The 14,468-nt window shown below is 47.5% G+C and overlaps 1 protein-coding gene across 1 annotated transcript in view; it reads left to right on the forward strand.

Annotated features, from left to right (window-relative positions):
* The first annotated feature begins 2,711 nt into the window (after nt 1-2,711).
* The window catches only part of LOC115111529 (RIMS-binding protein 2-like), a 51,645-nt gene continuing 39,888 nt past the window's right edge, over nt 2,712-14,468 (forward strand). The window contains 7 exon segments of the mRNA XM_065011529.1: nt 2,712-2,834; nt 7,555-7,659; nt 9,154-9,204; nt 9,797-9,817; nt 12,728-12,769; nt 13,122-13,332; nt 14,118-14,272. Coding sequence (XP_064867601.1) covers nt 7,558-7,659; nt 9,154-9,204; nt 9,797-9,817; nt 12,728-12,769; nt 13,122-13,332; nt 14,118-14,272 — 582 coding nt within the window. The 5' untranslated portion in view covers nt 2,712-2,834; nt 7,555-7,557.

Below are 14,468 nucleotides of genomic sequence, written 5' to 3' on the forward strand. Positions count from 1 at the left end.
AGGAAAATTATGTGAATATATTGAAGCAACATCTCAAGACATCAGTCAGGAAGTTAAAGCTTGGTCGCAAATGGGTCTTCCAAATGGGCAATGACCCCAAGCATACTTCCAAAGTTGTGGCAAAATAGCTTAATGACAACAAAGTCAAGGTTTTGGGGTGGCCATCACAAAGCCCTGACCTCAATCCTATAGAAAATGTGTGGGTAGAACTGAAAAAGCGTGTGCGAGCAAGGAGGCTTACAAACCTGACTCAGTTACACCAGCTCTTTAAGGAGTAATGGGCCGAAATCCACCCAACCAATGGGCCGAAATCCACCCAACCTATTATGGGAAGCTTGTGGAAGGCTACCCGAAACATTTGACCCAAGTTAAACAATTTAAAGGCAATGCTACCAAGTACTAATTGAGTGTATGTAAACTTCTGACCCACTGGGAATGTGATGAAAGAAATAAAACTGAAAAAAATCATTCTCTCTACGATTATTCTGACATTTCACATTCTTAAAATGAAGTGGTGATACTAACTGACCTAAAACAGGGAATTTTTACTGGGATTAAATGTCAGGAATTGTGAAAACCTGAGTTTAAATGTATTTTTGCCAATAACCATCTGAATGATCCAGAGGAGGAATGGGAGAAGGTCATGTGGTCTGATGAGACAAAAATAGAGCTTTTTGGTCTAAACTCCACTTGCCGTGTTTGGAGGAAGAAGAAGGATAAGTACAACCCCAAGAACACCAATCCAACCGTGAAGCATGGAGGTGGAAACATCATTCTTTGGGAAGGCTTTTCTGCAAAGGGGACAGGACGACTGCACCGTATTGAGGGGAGGATGGATAGGGCCATGTATCGCGAGATCTTGGCCAACAACCTCCTTCCCTCAGTAAGAGCATTGAAGATGGGTCGTGGCTGGGTCTTCCAGCATGACAACGACCCGAAACACACAGCCAGGGCAACTAAGGAGTGGCTCCGTAAGAAGCATCTCAAGGTCCTGGAGTGGCCTAGCCAGTCTCCAGACTTGAACCCAATAGAACATCTTTGGAGGTAGCTGAATGTCCGTATTGCCCAGCGACAGCCCCGAAACCTGAAGGATCTGGAGAAGGTCTGTATGGAGGAGTGGGCCAAAATCCCTGCTGCAGTGTGTGCAAACCTGGTCAAGAGCTGCAGGAAACATATGATCTCTGTAATTGCAAACAAAGGTTTCTGTACCAAATATAAAGTTCTGCTTTTCTGATGTATCAAATACTTATGTCATGCAATGAAATGCAAATGAATTACTTAAAAATCATACAATGTGATTTTTTGGATTTTTGTTTTAGATTCCGTCTCTCACAGTTGAAGTGTACCTATGATAAAAATGACAGACCTCTACATGCTTTGTAAGTAGGAAACACTGCCGATTTTTCAGGTTATCAAATACTTGTTCTCCCCACTGTATGTTCCGGTCCAATGACCATCCGCTCTAGACAAAGTTGATGATCCCTGGACTAAATGATCAGGGGTTTTCATAATAAAAGGCGGTGGGCTTGGGCTCTGTCTTTACACTTCCTGTCTTATCAGAGGGCTGTTTGCATCACAGTGGCATGCTGCCAGAGCTGCCCTGGCCTCTCTCTCTCTCCTGTTTATAAATGAATGTGTTTATTTTCCATAAGCGTAGTGCTGATGTTGAAGCTGCTAGTGTCTCCAGTCTCATCTGTAACATGGCTAGAACCCTGAGCCTCGGATAGTATTAGAGCACTTCCTGTGAGCTCCTCACACCTCAGACCTTCCTTCCTGCCCAGCTGATAACACCAAGACAGGGGTCCTCTGTATCAATCATCGTAAGTCCTCTGTATCGACACTAAGGCAATTTCCTGGAGGAGTTGATTGTCAGGTAGCTGTTGGGTGCGGAGGGAGTTGTGGAGGGAGATGCTGGTTATTAATGTCTTATCAGGACACTAGGCTGTCCTGACAAGACAGCCATCCGTCAGAGTTATCACTGAGGCGGATATGAGGGGAGCACTCTGCAGGGTGCATGGGCGGATATTAGACCTTCCATCGCCTCGCCTGCACCTTTGTGTTCCTTATCATCATCATCTCTTAGAGTGACAAGAAGACTACTGAGAAGGGGCGGAGCATGGTAATATAATGGCACCTCCGATCTGCACTCCCACCATACTGTTCAGTCCTATCTGGCCAACTTAGCTGAGACACAACAATGCCTTTCATCCTTCTACAGACATACCCCCCACCCCCCACCACTGTGTGGAGATGGACCAATGACTCTGAAGTAGTTCTATGTGTTGTTGTTGGTGTTACAGCCTCCTTCCTCTGTGTGTGAGTCATAGTATAAATGATGTGATTACATGGCAGCCATCCTATTTCTAATTGTATTTTACAGTAGCAGTAGCTATAGTAGTGCATTACAAAATACAACTTTATTCACTTAACTCTGTTCAGGTTTCCTTTTTGAATAAGAACGAAAAATTACAAATGTATACAGTAGTTGATCCCAGACCCAGTTTCATTACTCCACCATTATTATACTGTAGCTGTCATTATCCAGTCAGTCAGCCAGTCAGCCAGTCAGTCAGCCAGCCAGCCAGCCAGCCAGTCAGCCAGCCAGTCAGCCATTCAGAAAAATGTTCTGTGTAATTGCGGGCTATTCTTTGAGTGCTGAAATCAGTCGTTTTTGTTAAACACCTGTGTTGTGTTGTGCTCTGTGTGTGCAGGTGAAGTCAGAGTATGAGCAGCTCAAAGAGACCCTCGGTGCTGTGACTCAGGAGAGAGATTCAGCCCTGTGGGAGAACACCCAGCTCCAAGGCAAACTGGAGAACCTAGAGCAGGTGCTAAAGGTGAGAGTCTGGAGACACACTGTAGATAACCTTATTTTATCTCTACTGTATGTCTACTGCATCTACTGCATCTCTACTGCATCTCTACTGTATCTCTACTGCATCTCTACTGTATCTCTACTGTATCTCTACTGCATCTCTACTGCATCTCTACTGTATCTCTACTGTATCTCTACTGCATCTCTACTGCATCTCTACTGTATCTCTACTGTATGTCTGTGATTAATAAGAATCATAGCCCTAGCTCAGGTTGTTTAACACAGCCTGACCCTATGCCAGCCTCTACCCTTCCCTCACCCCCTCTCTATCTTTCTCTCTCTCCCTCTCTCTCTCATATATAATATCCCTGACCTGTCTGTTGCCTTCCAGTGCCGATGTGGGGGGAAGCTTGACCAGAAGCTGTGAAAGACTAGGAAGCTTGGAGCAGTCTGTCCTCCCCACGCTTACCCCTCCATCCCCTACCACTCCATCCCCTACCACCTACCCATCCATCCCCTACCACCTACCCATCCATCCCCTACCACCTACCCCTCCATCCCCTACCACCTACCCCTCCATCCCCTACCCCTCCATCCCCTACCACCTACCCATCCATCCCCTACCACCTACCCATCCATCCCCTACCACCTACCCCTCCATCCCCTACCCCTCCATCCCCTACCACCTACCCATCCATCCCCTACCACCTACCCATCCAACCCCTACCACCTACCCCTCACCCCTACCACCTACCCCTCACCCCTAATACCTACCACTCACCCCTACCACCTATCCCTCCATCCCCTACCCCTCCATCCCCTACCACCTACCCCTCCATCCCCTACCACCTATCCCTCCATCCCCTACCACCTACCCCTCACCCCTACCACCTACCCCTACCACCTACCCCTCACCCCTACCACCTACCACTCACCCCTACCACCTATCCCTCCATCCCCTACCCCTCCATCCCCTACCACCTACCCCTCCATCCCCTACCACCTACCCCTCCATCCCCTACCACCTATCCCTCCATCCCCTACCACCTACCCCTCACCCCTACCACCTACCCCTCACCCCTACCACCTACCCCTACCACCTACCCCTCACCCCTAACACCTACCACTCACCCCTCCATCCCCTACCCCTCAGCCCTACCACCTACCCCTCACCCCTACCACCTACCCCTCACCCCTACCACCTACCACTCACCCCTACCACCTATCCCTCCATCCCCTACCCCTCAGCCCTACCACCTACCCCTCACCACTACCACCTACCCCTCCATCCCCTACCCCTCAGCCCTATCACCTACCCCTCACCCCTACCACCTACCCCTCACCCCTAACACCTACCACTCACCCCTACCACCTATCCCTCCATCCCCTACCCCTCAGCCCTACCACCTACCCCTCACCACTACCACCTACCCCTACCACCTATCCCTCCATCCCCTACCACCTACCCCACCATCCCCTACCCCTCACCCCTACCACCTACCCCTGCCACCTATCCCTCCATCCCCTACCACCTACCCCTCCATCCCCTACCCCTCACCCCTACCACCTACCCCTCCATCCCCTACCCCTCACCCCCACCACCTACCCCTCCATCCCCTACCCCTCACCCCTACCACCTAACCCTCCATCCCCTACCCCTCTTTCCCCTACCCCTCCATCCCTTCCCCATCCTACCCCTACCCCTCCATCTCCTACCCCTCCATCCCCTTCCCCTTCCCCATCCTACCACCTACCCCTCCATCCCCTACCCCTCCATCCCCTCACCCCTACCCTCACCCCTACCACCTACCCGTCCATTCCCTACCCCTCCATCCCCTACCCCTCACCCCTAAACCCTACCACTCCATCTCCTTCCCCTCCACCCCCCCTCTCTCCCGCTAGATTGATAGGTATCACTGCTATGTCCATTTGTATGGGGAGCAGACCACTCTAGCCCCATTTTGAATGCTTTTCTTCACCCCACTGGCCATGCTAGCTCTCCCTATTTGTCTGGTCTGCTTTCCTATGACACGAAAGGCCACCTGGCTAGGACCAGTCCAGTATGAATGGGCACCTGGCTCGAACCAGTCCAGTATGAATGGGCACCTGGCTCGAACCAGTCCAGTATGAATGGGCACCTGGCTAGGACCCGTCCAGTACGAATGGGCACCTGGCTAAGACCAGTCCTGTACGAATGGGCACCTGGCTCGAACCAGTCCAGTATGAATGGCCACCTGGCTAAGACCAGCCCTGTACGAATGGGCACCTGGCTAAGACCAGTCCAGTGTGAATGGGCACCTGGCTAAGACCAGTCCAGTATGAATGGGCACCTGGCTCGGACCAGCCCAGTATGAATGAGCACCTGGCTCGAACCAGCCCAGTACGAATGGGCACATGGCTAAGACCAGCCCTGTACGAATGGGCACCTGGCTAAGACCAGTCCAGTACGAATGGGCACCTGGCTAAGACCAGTCCTGTACGAATGGGCACCTGGCTAAGACCAGTCCAGTACGAATGGACACCTGGCTTGGACCATCCTGTACGAATGGACACCTGGCTAGGACCATCCTGTACGAATGGACACCTGGCTTGGACCATCCTGTACGAATGGACACCTGGCTAAGACCAGTCCAGTACGAATGGGCACCTGGCTTGGACCATCCTGTACGAATGGACACCTGGCTAGGACCATCCTGTACTAATGGACACCTGGCTAGGACCATCCTGTACGAATGGACACCTGGCTTGGACCATCCTGTACGAATGGACACCTGGCTAGGACCATCCTGTACGAATGGGCACCTGGCTAGGACCAGTCCAGGAGGAGTGGGCACCTGGCTAGGACCAGTCCAGTACGAATGGGCACCTGGCTTGGACCATCCTGTACGAATGGACACCTGGCTAGGACCATCCTGTACGAATGGACACCTGGCTAGGACCATCCTGTACGAATGGGCACCTGGCTAAGACCAGTCCAGTACGAATGGGCACCTGGCTAGGACCAGTCCAGGAGGAGTGGGCACCTGGCTAGGACCAGTCCAGTACGAATGGGCACCTGGCTTGGACCATCCTGTACGAATGGACACCTGGCTAAGACCAGTCCAATACGAATGGGCACCTGGCTAGGACCAGTCCAGTACGAATGGACACCTGGCTAGGACCATCCTGTACGAATGGACACCTGGCTTGGACCATCCTGTACCAATGGACACCTGGCTAGGACCAGTCCAGTACGAATGGACACCTGGCTAGGACCAGTCCAGTACGAATGGACACCTGGCTAGGACCATCCTGTACGAATGGGCACCTGGCAAGACTAGTCCAGTACGAATGGGCACCTGGCTAAGACCAGTCCAGTACGAATGGGCACCTGGCTAGGACCAGTCCAGGAGGAGTGGGCACCTGGCTAGGACCAGTCCAGTACGAATGGGCACCTGGCTAGGACCATCCTGTACGAATGGACACCTGGCTTGGACCATCCTGTACCAATGGACACCTGGCTAGGACCAGTCCAGTACGAATGGACACCTGGCTAGGACCAGTCCAGTACGAATGGACACCTGGCTAGGACCATCCTGTACGAATGGGCACCTGGCAAGACTAGTCCAGTACGAATGGGCACCTGGCTAAGACCAGTCCAGTACGAATGGGCACCTGGCTAGGACCAGTCCAGGAGGAGTGGGCACCTGGCTAGGACCAGTCCAGTACGAATGGGCACCTGGCTAGGACCATCCTGTACAAATGGGCACCTGGCTAGGACCATCCTGTACGAATGGGCACCTGGCTAAGACCAGTCCAGGAGGAATGGGCACCTGGCTTGGACCATCCTGTACGAATGGGCACCTGGCTTGGACCAATCCAGCACGCTGTGGAATGTGATTGTGCATGATGAGGCGCGTCTATGAGTTCAGTGAATATGTGGAAGGGGTGGGAGAGGGGAGAGCTGGGGTTGGGTATCACTGTTCATGATGACAATATCACACACAGGCTTGATGACATGAAATAACCCAGGGGATAGATGTGTATTGGACGGCATGAAAATGTAATGAATATGTTTTCTGATTCTTACCATTTAAACGAAAGCAATAAGATGACTAGATGGCACTTTGACATAATGGTTGAGGAAGGCCGTGCATTTAGCCTTTGTTTTGTATGGCTTCTTTTGTTAATGATGACCACGGACAAGTGAGCACGCCTTGGAGTTTGCGCACCCTTTTCATGTAACTTAAAACCCTGTATTGATCATGCAAATACATCATTGCTTAGGACAGCTCTTCTGTAGTGACATCAGGCACAGGTATTGTTTCCCAAAGGGTGCAGCAAACTGAGAACAGTTGATTGATGATTGGTTGATTATGCACAGCAAAGCTTCTCCAGTTCTCATCCAAACATGTTCAAACATTCCTTCTAGTATGGATTCTGACGTTAAGATCCAGGCTTTGGGGGGGGATCTCTCTCATTTAGATAATTTGATACAAACTGTAAATTGACATTGGTCATTGACATTGGTCACATGGGTGTTTTGACATAACCTCTGCCTAAAGTTTGGAAGACTTGGAGGTCCAATAACTGTCATCAAGCTCAGTATTTGTAACATATAAGCCAGGAGTTTATTGAGGACAGATGACTGGAGACTTGTGGTAGCCTGATGTCATGAGTTTTTACTTCTACTAACAGCAGCCCTCTCTATGCCCCAAACCACCCTCCTTCTGTCTCCCACCTCCCCCGCCCTCTGAGGACAGCATATGCGTGAGGCTGCAGAGCGGAGGCAGCAGCTAGAGTTGGAGCATGAACAAGCCTTGGCTGTACTCAATGCAAAGCAGCAGGAGATTGACCTTCTGCAGCAGGTAAGGTCACCATGTCAGCGCTAGCTGCACAGGGAGGGCTGCCACTCTTGTTAGCCCAGACCAGTGCTGGGTCAGAGGTCAAAGAGCTTTGTGTTGAGCACTGCTACAGCTTCTCTGTATCCTCTTAAATCCTTCAGCTGTCTGTCTGTCTGTCTGTCTGCCAGCCCCCCAGGCTGTGGGGCGAGAGAGAGAGAGAGTGCTGGAACCAAGTAACTCAGTAACTCAGTAACAAGCTCTTACCCTGCTACAGGGAGCAGTTGAGCACAAAAAAACTTTAAAGTTGGATCATGTTTTTGTTGGCTTGCTAAAAGGCTGGTCCGGATGATTTGACATAGTCCCTGCCGCCTCTGAGGAAAGGAGCTGATGTCAAGCAACACCTCATCTGGAATCATCAGCCTCTCTCTCTCTCTCTCTCTCTCTCTCTCTCTCTCTCTCTCTCTCTCTCTCTCTCTCTCTGTCTCTCTCGCTCTCGCTCTCGCGCTCTGTCTCTGTCTCTCTCTCTCTCTCTCTCTCTCTCTCTCTCTCTCTCTCTCGCTCTTTGTCTCTCTCTCTCTCTGTCTCTCTCTCTCTCGCTCTCTCTCTGTATCTCTCTCTCTCTCTCTCTCTTTCTCTCTCTCTCTCTCTCGCGCTGTCTCGCTCTCTCTCTCGCGCTCTCTCTCTCGCTCTCTCTCTCGCGCTCTCTCGCTCTCTCTCTCGTGCTCTCTTGCTCTCTCTCACACTCTCTCTCTCATACTCTCTCTCACACACTCTCTCTCTCTCTCTCTCACACTCTCGCTCTCTCTCTCTCTTGCTCTCTCTCTCTCTCACACTCTCTCTCTCACACTCTCTCTCTCACACTCTCTCTCGCTCTCTCACACTCTCTCTCTCTCACACTCTCTCTCGCTCTCTCTCTCTCACACTCTCTCCATTTCTCTCTGTCTCTCTCTGTTTAACTCTCTCTCTCTCTCACTGCCTGTGCTACTTCTTTTAGAGTTGGCCATAAATACGCTCTGTTTTCTCTCATTAGCAAAAGGAGCTCATTACAGCGTTATCGTTCTATAGAGACCCTGGCTGCTTTCTGCGTTCTCTACAATTAATTGCCTCCGAAGTGGATTCATGAAATTGGAAAGTCTGCAGATGTTTTCCTATTCATGTGGAACGTTAGTTTTCTCAACAGATGTTCCCAGTCACATGAAGTAAACTAGCATGCATTATTTTATGTTTATTAAACACTACAGTGGGTTTATATCAAACAAAGATGAATCTTCTAGAAGAGCCCCTCAATCTAGTTTCAAGAGAGCACTACAGAAGTATATGAAGATACATTATTAATTGTTTGTTATAATTGTTTTAATGTTTACACACCATTGTTTTCATAGATGGCCTTCATAACAGCTCAAACAGCATTTTGTTGAGTGTTTTTTTGCATGCTGTCCAGCCAGTTCCCAATGATCCAGTTGTTGAGTTAATGGGTTGTATGTGTTTTGAATGTAACACAGATGTTATGTTTTACAGGCTCAGGTTGAGGCTAAGAAGGAGCATGAGGGAGCTGTCCATCTGTTAGAGGTGAGTGTCTGGGCACTCGGGGGGTGACAGGAGGTTGGCCTGCCATGTTGTGTGTGCGTGTGCTTGTGTGTGTCTGCGTGTGTGTCTGCTTTTAGAGTGTGTGTTTGTGTACGGCTCAGCCTGCCAGTCGGACATGTGTGAGCCCAGGGTCATTTTCTACTGGATCTGTCTGTGAGACCCTGTACACTCTGTTGAAGGTTGTGAATGTGGCATGCATAAAGACTAAGGCCAAATGGAATAATAGATTCTTGCGCATGACGACTTAATTTTGATGATTTTAAAGTCTAAATTGTAACTAGCAGTGCAGAAATAAGAATGGAAGAGTGCTTTTGATATGACACATTAGCTATTGTGTTTTTGTAAATGTGTATTCAGTATATACAAACAGTATTATATCGACATACATCGTTATTGATCATTATATTATTTAAAATGTGTGGTTGTTTATTATTATTATTATTATTAACAAATAATTCTGCATGAGTGCCACAGAAAATCTTCTGTTTTGATTTGAAGGTGTGTAATTGTGCTTAATTTCTTTCCTATGTCTTTTTTTCACTGTGTTATTGGTGTGTGTTTTATGCATATACAGAACCACTTGGACAGCATGCAGGTATTTCAGAATTGTTTTTGTTTACTTGATATTTCCATCTCTGCCTGTACAATACAATATACATCAGGCATATATCCTCCTAGTTTTTGGCTCTTTCGAAGTAAATCATGATGGAATGACATTTCAGAATTGGAAGGGCAATGTTTTGGTGATTCAATTGATAGTCACATTTTAAACATACACCACACCAAAGTGGCAGTCCATCAAGAGGTCATTTTCATAATCAGATTTTGGCGGGAGATATTGCGTTAGATTTACGGTGCATTCGGAAAGTATTCAGACCCCTTGACTTTTTCCACATTTTGTTAGATTGCAGCCTTATTCTGAAATGGATTAAATTAAAAACCTCCTCATGAATCTACACAATTTTAGCAAATTTGTAAAAAATAAAATACATAAAGAGCTTATTTACAAGTATTCAGTCCCTTTGCTATGAGACTCGAAATTGAGCTCAGGTACGTCTGTTTCCATTGATCATCCTTGAGATGTTTCTTCAACTTGATTGGAGTCCACCTGTGGTAAATTCAATTGATTGGACTTGATTTGAAAGGCACACACCTGTCTGTATAAGGTCCTACAGTTGACCAAGCTATGAGGTTGAAGGAATTGTCCGTAGAGCTCAGAAGCAGGATTGTGTCGAGGCACAGATCTGGGGAAGGGTACGTAAAAATGTCAGCAGCATTGAAGGTCCCCAAGAACACACACTCCATCATTATTAAATGGAAGAAGTTTGGAACCACCAAGACTCTTGGTGGTTCCAGACTGAGCAATCGGGGGAGAAGAACCTTGGTCAGGGAGGTAACCAAGAACCCGATGGTCAGTCTGACAGAGCTCCAGAGTTCCAATGTGGAGATGGGAGAACCTTCCAGTAGGACAACCATCTCTGCAGCACTCCACCAATCAGGCCTTTATGGTAGAGTGGCCAGATGCTAGCCACTCCTCAGTAAAAGGCACATGACAGCCCACTTGGATTTTGCCAAAAGGCACCTAAAGGACTCTCAGACCATGAGAAAAAGATTCTCTGGTCTGATGAAACCCAGATTGAACTCTTTGGCCTGAATGCCAAGCGTCACATCTGGAGGAAACCTGGCACCATCCCTACGGTGAAGCATGGTGGTGGCAGAATCATGCTGTGGGGATGTTGTTCAGCGGCAGGGACTGGGATACTAGTCAGGATCGAGGGACAGATGAACGGAGCAAAGTACAGAGAGATCATTGATGAAAACCTGCTCCAGAGCGTTCAGGACCTCAGACTGGGGCGAAGGTTCACCTTCCAACAGGACAACGACCCAAAGCACACAGCCAAGACAACCCAGAAGTGGCTTCGGGACAAGTCTCTGAATGTCCTTGAGTGGCCCGAACATCCCTGAAGAGACCTGAAAATAGCTGTGCAGTAATGCTCCCCATCCAACCTGACAGAGCTTGAGAGGATCTGCAGAGAAGAATGGGAGAAACTCCCCAAATACATGTGTGCCAAGCTTGTAGCGTCATACCCAAGAAGAGGTGTGAATACTTATGTAAATGTAATATTTTTTTTTATAAACTTGCAAACATTTCTAAAAGCCTGTTTTTGCTTCGTCGTTGTGGGGTATTGTGTGTAGATTGATGAGGGGGAAAAACTATTTAATCCATTTTAGAATAAGGTTGTGATGTCACAACATTTGGAAATTGTGAACTGGTCTGATTACTTTTCAAATGCCCTGTATTTTAATTTTTAAACAAGATTCAAGAGCTGAACAATGTCATATACTGAGGTGAAACAATGGCTACTCATTAATTCATTGCTAAGGTTTTGTTGTTGTATCTAGCTGCTGTTCATGATTTTATTTTTATTTTACGTTTATTTAACCCGTCAAGTCAATTAAGAACAAATTATTATTTACAAAAAGATGCATAGTTGTATTGTTGCAGACAGAAACATGTTTCAGTTGTTGAATGTTTGCTTTCCAAAAGCAAGGCTGTCCTATCCACACAATGATGGTTCACACTCGCATCCTCCATTCAGCTTGTCATCAATGCATGTGTAGGCATCCACACTCCACTAGGCTCAGAGCCTGCCCTGCTTACCGGACAGTCACTGGGGAAGGGGTTGTCACAGGACACAACAAGACAGAAGGCCTGACTGGGACATAGGAGAGGCCATCAGACAATTGCTCTCATCATCACTAATTTGAGTTATGCCTCCATTTTAGTTATGGCATCCTTCTAATGTCTGAGGAATTGTGTTTAGATGCTGGCATAATGGAAACAATTGATGTTATGAGGACATTGTAACCGTTCATTCTGGTTGGAGTTGCATGCAGGTCAGCATGTTTCACAAGGCTACTACAGGACTGGTCATACACCCAGGGGAGGGCTTTAAGATGGTGAAAGGCTAACCACCCTCTGTGTTAATGCATCAACCCATTGAATCATACGCAGTGATTGCGAATGCTAATCCTCCTCTAACAGCATGTTCACGTGCTGACAAACAATAACTTGTCTGCATGAACGTCATTCAGCTGAATAAAACGCCACAGACATTAGGCATCACTGCTTTGGGGAAAGTGTGCAGCAAATGACATGGTAGCTTCAGCAATGCTCTCAGGGTGGTCTGATGAAGGGGCTGATTTGGGTTTATGTGAAGAGGGGTTGTCTGTCTCCATTTGATGCTTACCACTCAACACTTACTCCTGCCCAAGGGAAGATCTTGAGCTGGATACCCCTGGGGTTTCTGCTAGGCCTGCCTATTCTCCCACTGTACCGTAGTCTCCGGGCCAGTGTGGAGAACAGACAGTATTTCACTGTAGAAAGCCAAGGATTTGATTGCATGGTTCTATGATGTTTTAATTGCTGTTGCCCCTCTTTTGTCGGCTTCGTAACTCATGATGATGACTCTTGCCTTTATTTTACTATCTCTGTGCAATGAAGTTGAGGAGCATTCCCCGCGCTTTGAACACAGTGCAGTTTTTGGTATGCATACTTCCTCTTGACAAGAGGCTGCTCTATAGAATAATGTGCATTAACTGTAGTCCTGCATGTGATCTGCGTACTGTGACTAGTTTAGGTGTTTATGACTGGACTGTATTTTACCTGATAGGAAATTTAAGGTGTCAACTCCCTTTTCTCTGTAATTTAAAGTCCAATATCTCATCCTACCTAATTCTGTGTGTGTATTTATACAAATATACAGTTTTGGGTTTCAGATTTTCTCTTTCTTTCACTTTATTTCCTTCTGTTACTTTCTTCTCTTTTGTCTCTCTACTTCTCCCCTCTCTTTTCTCCCCCTCTCTGTCTTTCTCTCTCACTCGCTATCTGTCGCCAGGCCAAAGTCCGAGAGCTGGAGGAGAAATGTCGGACACAAAGTGAGCAGTTCAACCTCCTGTCCAAAGAGCTGGAGAAGTTCCGGCTACAGACTGGAAAGTTTGATACCCTTGGCAGTGGAACCGATCCCTTAACTGTGTGTGAATCCCCTGGATCGCCAAACAAATCCCTCTCCCAGCTCTTCAACGGGCTGGCCGCCCCCACAGGGAAAGGTTAGAGGAATCGCAGGAGAGCTTTGTTTTAGCTTGTCTGTGTACATTATGTACGCCATAGACCACAGCTCAGACAAGAATATTCATAATAAAGTGATTTCAGTCATCTGTGAGCTGTATGTGGACGTTTGAACTGTTAGACAGTGGAAGCGGTGGAAAGCTTTAGTCTCGCGAAATGACGTCAAAATACATTTTAAATAAACAATTCAGTATTATGAGGATGGAAAGACAAACGTGCAGCTGCTCCTGAAATTGGAGGTCTGGGAGGCAGTGCTTGTGACGTACGTGGCTCAACATAGAGCAAGTAGCCTAATGGAATAATCAATCAGGGTACTGGATGACATAGCCTTTACCACTGCTTGGCACATTCTTGTTGTTGACTTAAATAATAATACTGACGTTTACATTGGGCCTGTGCCTGGAATCTAACTCTCCCTCTGATTACATAAGGATCTGTATGTTTTTTAACACTAATGCAATTAGGATTATTATTTTCCTAATTGTTAATGGGTTGTATCCATCTGTTGTTTGTGCTGTTGGTTCTTACAATGTTATCTATTACTTTTAATGGTATCTAATCAAATGAGGTATGGAGGATGATGAAGATGATGATGATGAATGGTGATAATAACGATGAATGACGATCACATGATGAAATGGATAAATAATTGAATGTGATGTATTGCACTCCATTTTGGACATTAGTGCTACGCACAGATGTAAATATGATTTCAGCAGGTGCAGTCATATTTCAGATCTTAGCTCTTCCTTTGTTTTGCCCGCAGGCAATGAGAGTCCGCTGAGCAGATCTGTGATCTCTGAGTTCATCCGACCGCTCCAGATCTGTGGGGACAAGCCGGAGCTCGTGTCTGTAAAGCCAACATTCCTCACCCGCAGCAGCAGCCGGACTGGCAGCTCTCAACGGGCCCTCCTCACTGAGGTGAGTCCTCCCTCCCTCCCTCCCTCCCTCCCTTCCTTCCTCCCTCCCCTCTAGCCCTGATTATATAAGCCTAATGAAGATGGACCTAAATAGCTTGATTGCCCTTTCAAAAAACTCCTAAGAAGATGGTAAAGCATTAATTACACTGTTACATAATTACAGCATTTATTACATGATTGCAAAATTGCTTCCTGTT

This window comes from Oncorhynchus nerka, linkage group LG27 (genome assembly GCF_034236695.1).
Source record: "Oncorhynchus nerka isolate Pitt River linkage group LG27, Oner_Uvic_2.0, whole genome shotgun sequence".
Taxonomy (NCBI): Eukaryota; Metazoa; Chordata; class Actinopteri; order Salmoniformes; family Salmonidae; genus Oncorhynchus; species Oncorhynchus nerka.